Consider the following 18,733-nt stretch of genomic DNA (forward strand, 5'->3'; position numbering starts at 1 on the left):
TCCAATCAAATGACAAGGATCCAAGTAGGTGTTGTATAAAACTGTATATTGAAGGCCATGATGGTATATATTCAACCTTTCCCTTAATAGACCGGTTTGCTGATATATACAAATGTTATTCATACTGTTTAATTAAAGACTTTTCTTGACAAACCAAAACCTTGCCAGAGGCTTGCCGGGCATAGCAACAAGTAATGAATGCAGACAGGATTCCAACTATACTAGTTCTTTCAATGATAACACGTTAATAAAATATCTATTGGGGGTTGGGTTTGATTTTATCCTTATTAATCAGAGCCTATCTTTAGTAAAAGAAAGAGAAAAAGATAATGAAATGCTTTATTTTGTTACTCTTTTGAATTTTTCCCTAAACTGTTTAATACCTTTAAATGTGAATTAAACATTTAATCCCTAATTTTCCTCTTCAATGCTGAAGATGACTACTTCACATACTATATTAAAGCATACAGTCCAGAACAAATAGTACCGACTACTACAATTCGCTTGGGAGCCTTTTTAGACTATGAATGATGATGATTGGGTTGTGGTGAGAGCTAATATTTCATGGATAATTAACTTAATTATGCTTGGAAGCATTTCATTCCATCTCGTTTGGCACCCCATCGTTAATGAAATTGTTGCATGCAGACATTTTCATGGATTAGGTTGAATGAATTCAGGGTGAGGGGAGGGATTGTATCCCTGTAAAGAAAGGATGAAATGAGAACACACTATACGTAATAAATATTTTGAGTACCGGTGGTGATATTACTATCAATATTTTAGGTGGATTCTATTTGTTGCAATGATCGTTTTTTCTTTTTTAATTCTGCAATGAATTTGAGGGAGTGTATTTGAAGGATGGAAATGAGAACCCGATATCTAATTGATTGTTTAACTGGACTATTTTCCCTTTTAATCTTGAAGGTACAATTTGATGGCAATAGAAGCTTGTGTAAAAAAAAAACACATATATTGTGTGAACTGGTATGGCAAAAACCAACACATGGATTTCAATAGGATTAAACTGGTTCTTACCTGTTCTATCAAGATAGATTCATACAGGATTAAATTGGTTCTTACCTGTTCTATCACAATGGATTTATACAGGATTAAACTGGTTCTTACCTGTTCTATCACAATGGATTTATACAGGATTAAACTGGTTCTTACCCGTTCTATTAAGATGGATTTATAAAGGAACTAACTAATTCTAACCTGTTCAAGTACATGTAGTTCCCGATCTGCCCAATTGACAAAAAAATCACTCCTCAATCTCATCATTCAGAGTCTCTACCACAGTTTGTAGACTGGTTAAACTGGGTAAAAACTGGTGTAAACTGGTTCCTACAATGTACCTGTTCCAGTAGTTCTTGATCAGCCTGATTGACCTCATTATACATTACTCTCTCCCTCTCATCACTCATAATCTTTACCATGGTTTGGAAACTAGCTAAACTGGTTTACCGGTAAACCGATTTAAACTGGTTCTAACCTGTTCCACTAGTTTCTGATCTGCCTGATGAGTCAACTAAACATCATTCTCTCCATATCAGCAGCCATGCTCTCTACCATGTATGGTTTGTAAACTGGTTAAAAACTTTTTAAAACTGGTTGAAACTGATTTAAACTGGTTCTAACCTGTTCCACTGGTTCCTGATCTGCCAGAGGGATTTCACTAATCAATCTCTTTATCTCAGCACTCACACTCTCTACCATATTGTTTCTATACTTGTTTTACAAAACTGGTTAAAAATAATTCATGCTTTTTCTAACCTGTTCTACTGGTTCCTGGTTTGTCTGAGTGAATTCACTTGACAGTCTCTCCATTTCAGCACTCACACTCGGTACCATATTGTTTGTATACTGGTTTTACAAAACTGGTTTAAACTAATTTATGCTGGTTCTAACCTGTTCCACTGGTTCCTGGTCTGCCTGAGTGATATCCAGTCTCTCCATCTCAGCACTCACACTCTCTACCATGGTTCGTAACCCTTCCATGATCTCTCCTGATGTTTTCTCATAACTTACTAGACCACAGATAGGCGATGGACCCGGGCTTTCATTCACCTAGGCAAAATAAAAGGAAGTATTTATAAGCAAACATTTCCATTGTCATAATCAAGGTCCTCAAGGTCCTCAAGGCCTAAATCATTGACCAAATAATAGGAATGACTGAATATTTGCTCATTGTTTTTTAAACATGAAGGTGAACAAAAAGATTAATTTGTTCTTTATTTTTGCCCTACTCACTTTTTTTATAGTCTGATGTTATTACATTGTGACACATTTCAAATAAACATAAACAATGATAGGCAAGTCATAGCCATTCCAGAGGAAATAAAATGTTAAAAGTTATTTAGCTTTTCTTTCGTAGATCGGGATAAAAATTCAAGAAGAAATGAATATAATACTCACTACTATTCTGAGTTCACTGAGTAGGTTTTCATTCTTATCGATCAGCTCTTCACCAACACTAGATCTCATTGGTCGAATCTCAGACTTCTCTAAATCTCTTTTCTCTATTTTCATTGCCTACAAGAAAAAGATAAAAAACCCATTACAATTATACAGAAAATGATCACTCTCTAAAAAGAGAGACAATATAACGGTTTACTAACATATTCAAATGTTATGCTTACTTTTGAAACAAAGGTTGTACTTGACAACCTGAAGCTTGTAAAAGGCTTTATTACGTGAAATAGCAACAAGTAATATGCAGACTGGATTCAAAGTATTTAAGTTCATTCATTAATAACAAATTAATGGTATACCTCGTCACTACGTCCCCAGGAAAGAAAAATTGTTAATTAAAATACCGGTATGTGAGTAAATCAGTATATTCAGTACATGTACATGTAGCTGTGGGTGGCAAAGACCCCAATACATTCTTAATTTTATAAGAATCATTTATACATTGTATGAACCGGCCAGTTTCTCGCGGCTGTTTACCCATGTAATAAGGAAACGGGGCCGAGGTTGATTTGTACATGTAGCTCTAAATATAGAGAGCGATGTTACAATAATATTGTTAATCTGCTACCTCACATCTACAACTCTGCATGCCTATATGTACAACCTTGACACACTTGGACTAAATCAATTCATTACCCGGTGATATTTTAATTATAAGGGTCAAAAGATTCAATTAGAAATGATCTTTTAATCTGGAGCAGGATATGAACCTACCTATTCCAATATAGCAGACAAAACGTGTACAAGTATCTTTTGGCCTACAGCAACATTTTAGATATTTGGGGGTTAACGTTTATCAATTTTAAAGGTACCGGTAATACAAAGTTTTGGTATGGGGTCATGAATTTGGTTCAAATGAACATATTGGAAGCATATGCAATTTTACAATATTCAATGATCCTTGTTGCGGTTGAAATGAGTCTAAATTAAGTGATGAAATTGTAATATTAAACTCTTTATGTTGTATAGCGCCCTCTCAAGACTGATATTACTTTAGCTTTAAAAGAATGTTTCTTAACTACAATCAAGCAATTTGCTATTCCCGTTTGGAAATAATATATCAGAACAGCATATTCTGAGATTTCCATTGTCGCAGCAAACACAGAATGGCATGGGCGCTATTTGAAATACACCAGTAAATTTGTAATTATTCAATTTCTCGAAAGCAGAAGTATTTTAGGAGCTAAATTTTGTAGTGCTTATAATAAATCCACAGGGGCATCTAAATATGTATATCAACATTTTAGATAATTACTAACCATCCAATTTTCAAAATTTCCCAAAACTTTGCATTACCTTTAACAGTACCACTTTTTTTCCTCTGTTTTATTTAAAGGTTATGAGCATATAAAAGATAAAAAGCATGTTTAAAAAAACACTGAATAATGTTTGATCAGTGTACACAGTCAAGAGGTGATGCTCCCTTAGGTAAACAATGACATTTGGTCTTGAAATAAAATTGAGCTAATCTTAGCACAGTTTGCATAGCAATACCCTTCAAATAGTTCCATTGTTTGCACATACTTAACAGACGAACAGCTGGTAGTATCTCATAATTGGTAGCTACTTCAACCAATGTGTCAAATATGGGATCTATACCTTCACCAAGTTTGTGCATACATATGTATGTTGGGTAAAGGTAATATCAATATCAAAATAATAATAATGAATACAAAACAATAATGATTTACCGGTACCCTGCATTACATTTATAGGATGTGTTCATAGTATTCTGTACAAATGTACTATTTTTAGCCTTGTACATGTACATGCTGTATTTGGTAGCCTGCGTTTGTTTGTTTGTATGAGTTTCTTTATATTGTTATATATTCAAGAGATACAAAATGTGACAAGAGAAATGGCTGTGTTGTTGTATCACACAGATGGATCATTACAAGCAATTTGACAAGGACCGTATGAGAGGGTTGCCCACAGATGCAGATGCAAAAAAATAGAGCTGTAGTTCACCCTCACATTTCAATGACTGAAAACCCTGAAAGATTTTGTACACAAAATTCTGGGTCGATAAACAATGATCGTCTGAGAAGGATACTAACATCCCAGAGACGGGATAACTTCATATTGGTGTACCTGTAAGTTGAACCCACTAGGTTGCAGTATAGATTTTTGGCGTGCGCAATTTTTAACGCACACATAACTGTATGACGTTATTTCAAGTCAGAATGGGCTGAATTGGGGGTTACTGGTAGTGCAATCACTAATTTGGCTTATATAAACAGGTGTATGTAATAGCTTCTTTCTATGAAAATTATGGCTTATTAGGTAGATAGACACAATGTAATACAAGACACAGTGTATTACATGAAGTACGCTAACATTTTGTTCATGTTTTTATGCAGAGCCCTGTTGAAAACCAGCATTGTTTTTATGATCTTTTATCTGTATTTTCTACACATCAATTGCTTTTTACTGTACATAAATTGTATCATTTTATATTTTTTGTAACTGAACAGGCTACTCTGTTCAAAGATGTAAAATAAATAAATTGACAAGGAACTTACCTGAAAGGCTGTTTGAAGGTCTTTATGACTCTTATACAGCTCAATGTAATTCTTGTTCTCCTGAAAGAAATACAGAAAATTAAAATAATACAACAAAATGACAACTATTACAGCCCAAGACACAGAACATGATTAGATAAATCACTTGTAAATTGCTAATAAAGCCAGGCATATGCATATAAAATTTGGTGACATTACAAAAAAAGTCTTATTGCCCATGTTTGTACAGTCGTGCATTACCAGCTCATTTTACATGTACAGCTATATAATTTATAAAATTCCCTTAACAACAGGTTGTAGTGCATGAATATGTTGTGAACAGAAGATCCAGCATTGTCTGAAATAATAACTGATGGTAGTAGAGATAGATACAGCCTGCAAATTATCAAAACACCAAATATTATGAATAACATGTCTGATATGCTGGAATAGGCCATGATGCACAAATCTTTGTTAAGCACCTCATCACAAATTATGTCTTCCACCTGTTTCGAATAGATGTATCTCAATAGTCAGAATTCAATGTGCATATACACTGTACATGTACACTGAATATTAGTTGTCGCTAGGTAGGAAAAACATGGCAGCTTTAGCTACTAGCATGTAACACGTAATATAATTATGCAATTTGTATTCCAACTGTTGAAATACGATTATTCATAACAGATTAATGAAATAATTTTCCTCTTACTCTCTCTCTCTCTCTCTTTCTTTCTTTTCTCTCTCTCTTCCTTCTCTCTCTCTCTCTCTCTACCCCTCTTTCTCTCTCTCTCTCTCTCTTTCCTTCTGTCTCTCTTCCCTCTCTCTCTCTCTCTCTCTCTCTCTCTCTTTCTCTTAATCTCTCCCCCCCCCTACATGTATGTATCTCTACTACTATCATACCTCCATTCTGAAAAGGAGTAACTTCTTGTTCTACGTACATATCTTTCACATAATGAGTTCACATCTACAGAAGATGTCTCTTATCTCACCCTACATCTTACTTTATCCTCAGTCTTATTTTTTACGCCATTATCACTTTCGCTTAAAGCTAATCTTGAGCTCTGGAATGGGAATCGTATGTCGAGAGAACATGGCTATAATTCATTCTGGATTATTTATCCTGCAGTAGATTGATCGTTTGAACAAGTAAAATAAATACAACCTCAACAAAATTGCTGGAAATCATCTTCAATAAAAACCACAACTCTCATTTGTACATAGTGACTTACGTTAAGCACATGGTGTTGGGCCTACTTACCTCGATTTTCTTTAATATCTTTCTAGTACTATGATCATTACTCAGCCTCTATGCATTTTCTACCAATATTGTATAGCATATTTATTTGTAATCTTGAACATTCAGTGTAAGTTTTGTTCGATTCTTTGAGAATCAAGTTTCCATCATTACCAGAACTCTAGCTTATCTTTAAATCCTGCTGCACACACACACACACACACACACAAAGCAAAGAAATGAAAAAGAGAGATTTTAACCCATTTTCTACATGAGCTTGACTGTCCCTGTATGAGCCCTATGTGAATTTTAATGAATCCATGTCATGAAGTCAAACAAGACTGAAATAGGTAAGTTCGCAAAGCTATTGTTTTTTGAACAGTTATCCTTCTGTCAACTGGATCCTAGCGCAGCAAACAGCTACCATGCAAAAAGGCCCGATTTCCCTAGAAGGTTTAAATGTAACCCACCGTAGGTTATTTTACCTAGGGTTAAAGATAACCCACTGTTTAAACCACCCCTCCTATGTGAATTGCAAAAAAGATAACCCATGGGTTAAGCGGTGGTCTAAACCAGGTTTAACCATGGGTTAGATTTAAACCTCCTTTGTGAACTCAGGCCGGGGAGTTAATTTCTTACCTCTAGTAGTTCATCTATCAGCTCGTCTCTGTGCTTTACAACTTCTTTGAGCTGTGGGTTCAAAAAGAGACATTTCAATATCACATAACATGTACCTGCAGATCAATAAAAATCGCTGCTCAGGTAGGATTGGTAAAACGTATCGGCACGAAAAAAAGCGTCAGGAACGCAAAACGCATAATTGTTGAAAATTATTATAATATTACACAGATGTAGACCCACATTGTTAAGATATGGAGCTGGATGCAACGTCCCCTTGAGCCTATTAAAAACAGCCAGACCTCTCATAGCAGTCAATATATCTATAATAATACCTGCGCAATTCAATCAACATCCATTGTTACCCTTCACAATGACATACTCAGCCTTGCATCAATTACAATCAATCACCTTGCATGGTAATTATCTTATTAAAGCAGCTAATTTCATCTTGATAGATTATCACTTATTGCATTCATGATCATGAGTAGGTATTCATTAATTTTTATGTGATGCACTTACTTTGATATCCTTGGAGTCTATTTCTATCCTTGCATTTTCCAACTGTATTGTAAATAAAAGAGCAGGCAATAGATAAAGAGGAGGATAGAATCTGATATACATGCAATATTTGTTAAAGATAAGCTTGAGTTCTGGTAATGATAGCAAATAAATTCTCACATAATCGAACAAAACTTACACTGAATGTTCAGAATTACAAATAATTGTCATGTGCGAAACTCTTGTAGTAAAAAATTGTCTAGAAAGATAAGGAAATCAAGGTATAAGTAGGCCCGACACTATGTGCTAAACACAGGTCACTATGTACAAATGAGAGTTGTGGTTTTATTGAAGATGATTTCCAGCAAGCTATTGTGGGGTTCTTTTTATTTTACTGGTTCAAACAATCAATTGAATGCAGGATAAACAATCCAGAATGAATTATAGCCATGTTCTCTCGACATACGATGCCCATATCAGAACATAAGATTAGCTTTAAGGAATATTGAGGGTATTATTTGCAATCTCATGCCTTGATTCTTTCCTGGTCATCCCTCTCAATTCCATTAAGATTGGCCTTGCATCAAAATGTGTGCACTAAAACAACGCAAACAAGAAGTACACATAGGAATGCATAGTTGCGCAACACCCTAATCTTTTGTAAATGATGAACCGTGCTATTAAAAACGGTTAGCCGTATTGCATGCTCATACACGTATAAGAAACCACTAAGTACCCCACATGATAGCTTTTCAGCCAATAGGACTCTGTATTATACCGGTATGCTTTTCCATATTATGTCACAATGCACTTTGGACGATTGTTATGCTGATTTCAGCTCTAGTTTTCATCAATTGCATAGAGAGAAGGATGTAATCCTATAAGGTTTACATTTATTATACTAGGGTCAACTGTAAAACATTTACCTCAATTAAGGCATTATACTTCCAACCATCATTATGCATAAATTGCAATAAAACATAACATGGTCCTGTATCATCAATGTTATTATTCATAAAAAGTTACAATTATTGATAAAAACTACTGAAATTCTTTCATCTCATAGGCTTTAACAAAATTTGAATGACATTGATGCAGTTTTTACAAGTACCGGTAATTAGTTAGTACAACTTCAAGAATGACGTCAAATTGTATATGTTAATGAACACTACATTTAAACAAAACTTGATGTGAAAAGCATATCCTACCTCATCTTCAAGTGAAGCCACTGCTCTTCTCAACGAGAGTTTCTCTGTATCCTACAAATAAAGACAAAAGTTAATAAAATTATCAACTTTATTTCTTTATAACAACAATACACGGCAACGGTGAGCGATTTACATGTAGCTCTGGAAGCTCCAATATAGTTCTGATTAATAAACTGAAAAAGAACTCTGGTGATATATTAACAAAATATGTCAATATCACTATGAGAAATTTGCACTTCTACCGCACAAAATCGTGTAACAACTCCCCCGACAAGAAATTTATTTTTTAAATGAATTATTTTGCACTATGACCACAATACCTTGTAACAGGTGAATTCAGTACATGTAACTAGGCAGTCTTGCATCAATTTGGAGCAATATGAGAATGGCTGATTGGCTTTGCATTACGTTGCCTGGGTGTATAGACGCAGGTGTTATTTGAAACACTTTAATTCATCACGATGTGTGAACACATCAAACTTTCATCTGCGAGACCTCGTCTTTCTTTTCATTCTTTTATTCCACTCGTTTGCCCATGTGATACGAGAGTAACGGAAGCTAGTCATCGTTACCATGGCGCTGAATAAACAGTCGTCTTAAAGTAGATCCACGCAATGTATTGACATGTGGGCTCCGTGTAAGGGAAACTTGTTAATCTGAAATTGCTTATCGGTACTCTAAATGAGCAGAAAGTTGATGTGAACTTAATCATAAAAAAATGTACATATGAACAAATTAGTAATAATAATATTTGGTTCTTGTATAGCGCATATACATAACGTCTCTCAGCGCTTCCAAAGAGCTTTAGAAATTGAGGAGGTATTTGTTTTCTTTTGTCTTATCATTTCATTTGGGAAACGAAGGCTTTGAAATGAAAGGATAACTTTGGAAGAAGTGGTTTATTTTCTTGCTACATTGTATATACATGTACATCATGCTAGACTGAGTGTATAGGCACAGCAAATTTACAAAATATTACAAATTCACATGAGTACATAGGGATCACATTCAAACTACATGCATGGCCTTTCTGTATAAAAGGACAATACCAAGTGTTCAGAAATGACATTTCCAGATAACTTTGAAATTGGAAAAGAGAATACGATATAAATTTTGATAAAAATCTACAAATTTATGATATAACATTTAAACTACCGGTAATATAAGATTTACTTTTACAACAGTTGAATTTCCTATCAACCGTTCATAAAGTGTATAATATAAAAGTCAATATATCATCAACTTGATGGCCGATTGACAGGAAACCAAAACGTTTTGAAACTAACTCGTATTTGAAGGTACAGTACTATGTCCTATTTGCAGGCCCAAAAAATGAAAAGTTTAAATTCCAACGGCATTTGAAAGACAATACTAATTTAGAACTTCCCTAAAAGAAAGGGGGCTTGAAAATGTCTTTAAGTGAGAAAATAACGACTATTAGTTGTCGAATCGACTTAGGAGCTATAGAGCCAGTAAGTAATAGTCTGATTTTTAAGACCATTGTACCAAATGGTCTTACGTTTTATGCTGCGCAAAGATTCAATCAGTTTAATTTTGGCCATTGCAAGAAGCGAGTTATTGATGTAGACAAATGCTCATGTACCCTTTACAGATCATTTTATGTATGTTATTACCAAAGACAAAAAAAAAGCCAGTCAGTCACTCAATAGTGTCTGACAGTGAAGTCTAACAAGTAAACGGGTTTCCTTGCATAATTTGAATATTAGGACACTACTAATGTTTAAATTTCCCAGATGGGACATACATGACAAATTCATAATTCCTGCAAAGTCCTACAGAATTTGATGTTGGCTGCAAAAGGGACATAGTATCTTTAATAGTTAATATATCATATCGTTGATTGTAAACATTTGATTAAAGTCCATAATATTCTTTATTCATTATAGAAATGCTCTGGAAATGTCATTCCATAATGCTTGAAATTAATCTAAAACAGGCTGGTTGTATTAAAGCTATATGTCAAATGAATTTTATAAAAATGTGCAGTCCTTGGATATGATTTTATTAAAGGGACTTTGTAACATTGTTCAGATGAGAGATACATGTAGTGGTGCTAAGTTAGTGACTTCAATGCTAGATGTACAACTAAAGATAATCTGAAAATCTGAGTGAAAACAGACCATTATTAATGATACAAATTGGGAAAAACTGATCTGATCGATTCCTTAATTCTCCCAACTATATTATTACAATTTAATTACATTTTAGGTGAATGTAAATCCCCACAAAGCGATAAATTGGCTCCACATATTATTCCAGACATTTAAGTGTTGACAGGTTTTTAATAGCCTGTTTTATGTCTTTTTTTCATGGAAAAACGGTTTGGAAAATTCAAAAATGGTTGTGAGAATTTACTGTTAATCACTGTTAGAGGGTGTCGTACAGTGATGCCTTCAAAGAAAACCATAAATATCGTTTGGGAATTTTTTCATGTTTTTTTTGCATGTCAGAGGGTTAGTAGAGTAGAAGGAATATAATAAGTAACATTTCATACAAAAATTAAGCAATTTTTTCATCAACCTTCAAAAATGTTACAGAGTCACTTTAATAGACATCATCTCACAGTACATGTATCTCTATCATGTAATTTAACAGGTTAGTTGTTACTATAGCAATTCAACTTTTGAACACAAATTACACCCACCTCACTTTTCAATAGTCGCACAATTTTCCCCAAGGACTGCTTTTCTGCTTCCTAAAATTGGAAGAAGAAAAATAAAATTTGTTGATATTTCCTTATAAAAGATAAGGGTACAATACATGTACATAGATAAATGTACATACAAAATGTAGTGTACAGTGTAAATGCTTTAAATGCATGTACCATCAAACCTGCTTTAGTGACCACCTGTCTAGAAAGACCACATTTTTTGTTTCCCTTGAAAATGGTTTCTCATTGAAACATGTACATGTACTGTAGGCACCAGTCTACAAAGACCACCTGCCTATAAAACCACTTTTCTTGTCTCCCTTGGGTGGTCTTTATAGACAGGTTTCACAGTACATGTGTATATCCATTAATATGTAAATTTGATGAAGGTCTTTATTTAATTTTGCACACTATAATTGATCACCTACCTGTACATTTATGTGAAGTGGTATTTCCTGTATTTTTATATTTTATCATTTTTTATTGAGGTTTTATTTCCACATTAACTGCATATGGAAATAATTTACATAGTAACGCATACAAGGTTTAATACATATAAATATATTTGATAAATAGGTGGTATTAAAACAATAAAAAACAATGTTATGTGAGTAATTAAATACAAAGGATGCTAACTTAATCTACAGTAATGAGGAGGAAACCTTAGAAGCATTATACTTGTGAATAAGGTTCTCTTTTCATAATACATTTTTTATAAAACAAAAGGATATTAAGTATATGGAAAGGAGAAATGACATGTTAAAGAAGATAAAGCATACGTCTTACCAGTTCAGCTACTTGATTCTGCCAACACAAAGAGTTGTTTTCAAGACATTTGATCTCATCTCGTAGCTCTCTCATCTGATCTTTAAACACACTTTGTTTCTGTAGGAGACTAGAACGTAAGAACAACATTTGTTTCTTGTCTTTAATAAAGGCAATACAAAGTTTTGGTATTATTGTCAACAGGATATGAAATTAAAAGTTGCGTTACCATTGTGAAACCTAGAGTTAGAATAAACAAATTTTTAAAAAATTGTGATCTAAAATGCTATTGGATTTCGAGAAATTAAAATATCAAATTTATTGGTGCTCCCGGTAAGTTTCAAATAGTTTCACCTACGACTACAGTATATAATGGTAGCTGCGACCATGAAAATCTTGGAATATGCAGTTCTGATATATAATTTCCAAACGGGAATAGATTGTTGTGAAAGGTATAATCAGAAATGAATTTTTGTTAGAAATGTTTTCTTCCATAGTGACTTGTTCATTCAACTTCAAAATTCATGAATTAACCCCTTTTTGAATTAAATACAAAACCGTTCATTGTTCATTAAACAAAATTGGGTTATGTAGATACTTGTCAAAATCCTACTACAGAGCAATACAGCAAATAAAAATATGGATTAAAAAACACACACTCTCGAAAATCCTATCTTAAGAACATCTTCAGAACAACAGATCTTGAATAAAAAAGAAAATTTTGATATTCCAACAAACCTACTAGTCCTTACATTGTACCGGTACATAAAGTAGCTATACACATATCACACCTATATGCAGCTAGTGCAGCAAGATTTATTTATGAAACATATATGGCTTGCTCAACAAATCAAATTAACTACAGAGTATTGATGCAACTCCCAGAGTATTGATGCAACTCCCAAAGAATAGACAATTGAATTACATGGTTTCAACAATCCCAATTAAATCCCTGATGATCGGTCTCAATCAAATTAATCAAGTCAAGTTATTGAAGTGCTATTGAAACTAGTCTGCAGGCATAGACTCTAATTTGACATTTATCTAACGTAACTTAATACACTGAATATTCAAGATTACAAATAAATGACAAGTGCCCAACAATTTTGGTAGAAAATGTATAGTGGCTGAGTAATGTGCATAGAAATTTAGGAAATCAAGCTATTAAAGTAGGCCCTACTTAATACACAGGTCACTATGTGCGAATGGAAATTACAGTTTTTATTGAAGATGATGCCCAGTAAGTTTGTGTGCATTTGTTGTTTTTATTTCACTGGTTCAAAAAACAAATCTACTACAGGATGAATACTCCAGAATAAATCATAATTTTTTTTCTCTTAAAATACAATTCCTACGCTAGAGCTCTAGATAAGATGTACTTTTTACCACAATGCCATAAATTCTTGAGCAGAGCCTACTCCTTCAAGAAGAGCTGTGAGCTCTGGTTAAAATATCAATTACTTCAATATCACTGAGAAAATTGCACCAAAGGAATAAAGAGCTCCCGCAAAGCAAACAGAAAAGTATGTCTCACACTCGCTAGTCTATCAGTCTCGGACTGTGTCAAATATGTTGTTATATTAGGAGGAGCTAAAGTAAATAGCCTACCTAGACAATATATTACACAACACGACTGATTACTGAAACTGCCACTCGAAACGTGAAATGGGATCATATTTTGTTTTGATGTTTAGTGTAGTAATATTTAACATGTGTATTCATGCAACCGCTGTTATATCAGAAATATTAACAGGTGTATAAACTCAATACAATGCATGTACATCAACCTACTGAAATTATATAAAGAAGTTCAATTGAAACCGCAACTTGAAATATGATTATATACATATGGATGCCAAATAAAGGATGTGACTGTATATATCTTTTAAAAAATCTAAATTAACAAATCAACCTATTTGAAGTAGTTAACTGCAAAATTATTTGGGCTTAATCAGTGCTGCTTATTAGTAATGAAAGTACAGTAGGTGAATTCTTATGGATGATTTAGACAGTATTGTATTATTACAAAAAGTAATACTTGAAAGTGCAAAGAGATAATTGCCTGTTGTCCGCAATAAGGCCACAAGACCTGCATGAATGTATCGTCAATGGCACAATCCCCTTCTTGCGGGCAGCCAAAATATATTATTGTTCCTTGTGCGATAAACATAACTAGAATACTATTTGATTAAAAATGACTTAAAGGGAAAGTCCACCCCCAAAATAAGTTTGTTTCGATAGAGGCAGAATAATAAGAAAATCAGGTGAGTGAAAGTTTGAGCAAATTCTGAATGAAAATAAGAAAGTTATGAATTATTGAAGTTGTGATCAATCAAATACAAATTGGCAACTTTGTGACTTATTATACGAGCGCTCCTTCATTTGCTTTGTGCATAATATTCCATAAAATCATGTTTTCTTCGTTATTGATGACGGAATATATATTTGTTCCTTGCAGGGGGAGTATAGAAACATATTTGCAATTATTATATTTAGGGTGCATGTACATGTATGGTTGAAATTTTTCTTGAGGGAAAATGAAAATTTTAGATTTTTTTAGTACTGAGCAAATGGAAGTTGAGCTTGCATGATACGTCATAGAGTTGCCAATTTGTGTTTGATTGATCACAACTTCAAAAATCCTAACTTCCTTATTTTTAATCGGAATTTGCTCAAACTTTCACTGACTTGTTTCTCTCATTTTTCTACTCCTATTAAAACTAACTTAATTTCAGGGTGGACTTCCCCTTTAATACCTGCTGATAGTTTCCTTTGCTTCTTCTGCTTTATTGAGTAGCTCTGTCCGAGACTCTTCTGTCGTTTCCAGCCGCCTATGCAACGCTTCATTGGTCTCTGTTAGTTTCTGACGTTGACAACGCAGTTCTTCCAACTCTTCAAATATGTTTACCGATTGATTTCTGTAACAATTGAATATATAAAGTCAAAAACTGTCGGCATTCAGTGTCTCTTATTCTGCCTTTATACAAATGAATTTATTACAAGGCCCTTTAAAATGTTTTCATATCTCTACCTATTGCTACAATGAATCACAAATCCATCCTGCTCTACATTTAGATTTGCAGTTTGCTCTAGAAATATCATGCAAACACGATCATGCATTAAGAGCCATTTCAAACTGGATATGGTTTGACTACGCACCGGGCCCAATGTTTGCACCAAACACATTGCCAGCTTTATGTACATGTAATCCCCCCCCCCCCCACACACACACACATCTTCATACAGCGTATACATTAATACATGAAGGTCATTTTCATAATGTAGCCAAATTATGCATATCCCTTTGTGAAGCACCTCAATACAAATTCTTTCATTCACCTGTTACAAATAAATGAATGTCCGAATAGTCAGAATTCAAATTGCATACATTAGTCGTTGCTAGGAAAGGCAAACGTAATGGCTTGCGCTACCTAACAACATGTAATATTCTCACTATTGAAATGCAATTATTTTGTAAGAGGTGAATGATATCATTTGTTTTGAGGCACAGGTGTAAATTTGGTAACAGTGCCAAAATTGCCTAGATTGAAAGGCTTTTGAACAGAATAGTTGGCATCAGTGGAAATAGGAAATAATGGAGAAATAAATTATAACAAATAAAAGGGTTTGTCAAGCTTATGGTATCAAATATTTGTATTCCAAGCATAAGAGGCTTCAATTTCACACCCTCCCCCCCCCCCCCCCCCCCCAAAAAAAAAAAATCAACAACAAAAATAGTCTACTAATATAAATGCCAACTTCCTAATTGACAACACATTCAAATCCCTGCACTTTCTGCCTTTCAACTTTTTCAAAAGAACGATTGGTGAGACATAATTTTAGTGCTTCAATCTGCCAGATGGCAAAAGATTTTCAAATTTGGGGGAATGCATAAACACATCATATCTTGTAAAATTGTCAGAGTCACAGTATACACCAAAGATTGAGTCATTTGTGAAGGGGTATATATCAACAATCAACCAAGGACATTTATATAGAATAGTAGTAATCAAATATACCATGCACTGAGAGGCTCAAGTTGAAATTATGGATCAAAGAATCCATAATGTCACTAGTGGCTTGAATAGTGCATGATATATTTCCTTTATATTTTTCAAACCAACCTTCATAAAAATAATAATAATAATAATTTCTGTCACCAAGGAATCCAACCTTCATAAAAATGATGTTTTCACTTACCATAAATGTCACTCTAATTGTTTAATCGAGAGCAGTGCAGATGACCAGGCCGATACTGATCACATTGATCTTGAATGATCGCATATCTATGACGTCATCTACGGTATAGTGCACTATACCATAGATGATGTCACATATAGCACATTTTTCTTATCGGTAGCATAATAGCAATGTTATGTTTGGTCACATGATGCTACGTTGACCAATCACTGAACAGGATTTCATTGATCAAAAATATAAATACAAATACTCACATTTCATCCCCTCCATAAGCTTCCAAGCTTCCATAGCTGAATGTTGACAGGTTGGGATTTTGTTCTTGAGAAGAAATTTACAGAAAATTGTCAATTTTTTCAAAAATTTAAAACAAGCACAATACGAAGTTCAATGACCATTGAATAGAACTGTTATCATACAATACTTATATCCAACATTATAATTCAATGGGAATGAAATATGTGTATTTAAACTTATCCAAAATGATACTTGATATTTAGCCAACAATCTATCTAGTTTGAAGTATTATCCAATTCCAATTCAACTTCCAGACAAAATATACCACTAATTCTGGCACTATATCACATACAAGCATACCTATGCAACAGGGAAAAAATTAATAGCAATTTAAACACCCATTTAGGTTCATCATGACTATTAAAATTAGATTTCCAGGCCATTGCATCCTGATGAATGTCACATGCGAGTCAATTTCACAGTCCATTCAAACATCTTCCGATACAATAGAGCATTCTACTACACTTCACTTGACTGTATGGCAGGCAATTAAAGTTGGTATTTGGACCTTGCCATTTCATCACCTTTAAGAGGTATTACATCTACATCTCTTCGGTCTTTCATGAAGTAGGAACGATAAATATAATATTGATCAGCTTCATATACATTAAGTATGCACATATTTACAAGAATACCACCATCCATATGGGTCACTCCATTGCAGCTCACCACACACACACACACACACACACACACACAACCACGCATCCTGACCAGTATGTAAACTCATAAAATAGGTATATTATATAACTGATGGAAAAGTACATGTACATGCATGTTATCAGGGATGTTTTGAAAGTTGAAAGTTGCAATATTTTAATCTTCTTCTTTTTTTCCCAAAAATTAATAATTTCTTGGTACATATTTTAATTTATTGATTTTCTAAGTATACTATGTTTTCAAGATACATGTATATTGTAAAACAGCATCTGAGGAACTAATACTTCAACAAGCTCTGCTTCTAGTTGGTTCCTCTTTTCTTGACCTATTACCAGTGAAAAAAATACATGGGGGCTCAGGGCGCAATAGCCCCCGAAATGCCCAAAAGAGCCCCCTTAAATTCGCATAGAGTTCAATGCAAAACAAAATTTAGAATGTTATTTTCATGCAGGCAAGGTTGAAAAGTAGCCCCCGAAATTTTTTTTTTTTTTTTTTCCTGACTATAACTATTATATTTGTCGCTTCATTGTATATTTTGGGTAATATACTTATTCATTGTACTATGTTTTGCATGAGAAATAAAATGTCAATTGAATCAAGACAGGTTAATTCTCTGATGGAAAATGAGAATTTGTTCCACGTTTTCAAAGCAGCCATTGTAAAACGTTATTTTCAGGAGAGGAGAGTCTGGATTTGGTACCAGTATTCAACTTAATTATAAAATAGAACATTAGTTTAAAGTTATAATGACAGAGCTGCCAACCTTGTGCAACCAAAAAAAGGAACCATGATGGCAAAAAAAAAGGAATTTCAAGCAACACACTTTGAATGCAGAAATTTCAATTCCTCATGCTATTATTTCCATATTAGGACCTACAGTTTATTTACACGTATTGTAGGTACCGGTAGTTTTTTTTTGTTTTTTTGTATTATCAGCGTTTCATTCTTTTTAAGAATATTTACGCCTTTCACTTCATTTTTTTCTTGCTTTTTCGCTTACTATTTTGAAATACGTACTCTTCAGTAAAAAAAAAAAGTATTACAAAAAATAACCCATATTTTATAAAGAATTAAAGTACTACCGTAATTTGGAGGGAAAAAAAGGAATAATTCCAGGAAAAGCGTAATGGTTGGCAGCTCTGCAATGAATAAAAAAATCAAGAGATCTACAAATGTAGCTATTACAGGTCTCAAAGGCTACATTTATGTAAATGTATTGAGTTTCTAGCTTTACTTACCTTCATATGAAGACAGTGCCCTGCTGTACCAGACTGGCTTAATGCTGTCACTAGTGCAGTCATGCCTAGAAAATTAATAGCATTCATAGAATATTTACATTAGGCCTGTCTTCATCAGCTCAAGATTGCCAAATAGCCCCCTATTTCTTATTTGGGAAATAATCCCAAAGTTACAAATCGCGTCTTCATCAGCTCGAGACTTGACCTCAAAACTTAAAACTCGAGCTCGAGAAATTAGCTCGAGAAATTAGCTCGAGATATTTTGCTCAGACTTCATGCATAGTGCGAGTCTTCAGGCTGGTGAAGTCGCACCGGACAAATAGCGGGATATTTGCAAACTAGCCCAAGATATCTGAGAAGAATAC

General features: G+C 33.9%; 1 protein-coding gene across 1 annotated transcript in view; it reads right to left on the minus strand.

Moving 5' to 3' along the window:
- The window catches only part of LOC100891373, an 87,668-nt gene that overhangs the window by 66,787 nt on the left and 2,148 nt on the right, over window positions 1–18,733 (minus strand). Inside the window, exons 2-12 of the mRNA XM_030987920.1 lie at window positions 18,369–18,433; window positions 16,431–16,494; window positions 14,733–14,894; window positions 11,998–12,106; window positions 11,206–11,256; window positions 8,541–8,591; window positions 7,354–7,395; window positions 6,853–6,903; window positions 4,998–5,057; window positions 2,419–2,535; window positions 1,912–2,070 (exon numbers count right to left, since the gene is read on the minus strand). Of these exons, the coding sequence (XP_030843780.1) occupies window positions 1,912–2,070; window positions 2,419–2,535; window positions 4,998–5,057; window positions 6,853–6,903; window positions 7,354–7,395; window positions 8,541–8,591; window positions 11,206–11,256; window positions 11,998–12,106; window positions 14,733–14,894; window positions 16,431–16,494; window positions 18,369–18,433 (931 nt within the window). The remainder of the gene's footprint in view (window positions 1–1,911; window positions 2,071–2,418; window positions 2,536–4,997; window positions 5,058–6,852; window positions 6,904–7,353; window positions 7,396–8,540; window positions 8,592–11,205; window positions 11,257–11,997; window positions 12,107–14,732; window positions 14,895–16,430; window positions 16,495–18,368; window positions 18,434–18,733) is intronic.

This window comes from Strongylocentrotus purpuratus, unplaced genomic scaffold (assembly GCF_000002235.5).
Source record: "Strongylocentrotus purpuratus isolate Spur 01 unplaced genomic scaffold, Spur_5.0 spur5_scaffold_17, whole genome shotgun sequence".
Taxonomy (NCBI): Eukaryota; Metazoa; Echinodermata; class Echinoidea; order Camarodonta; family Strongylocentrotidae; genus Strongylocentrotus; species Strongylocentrotus purpuratus.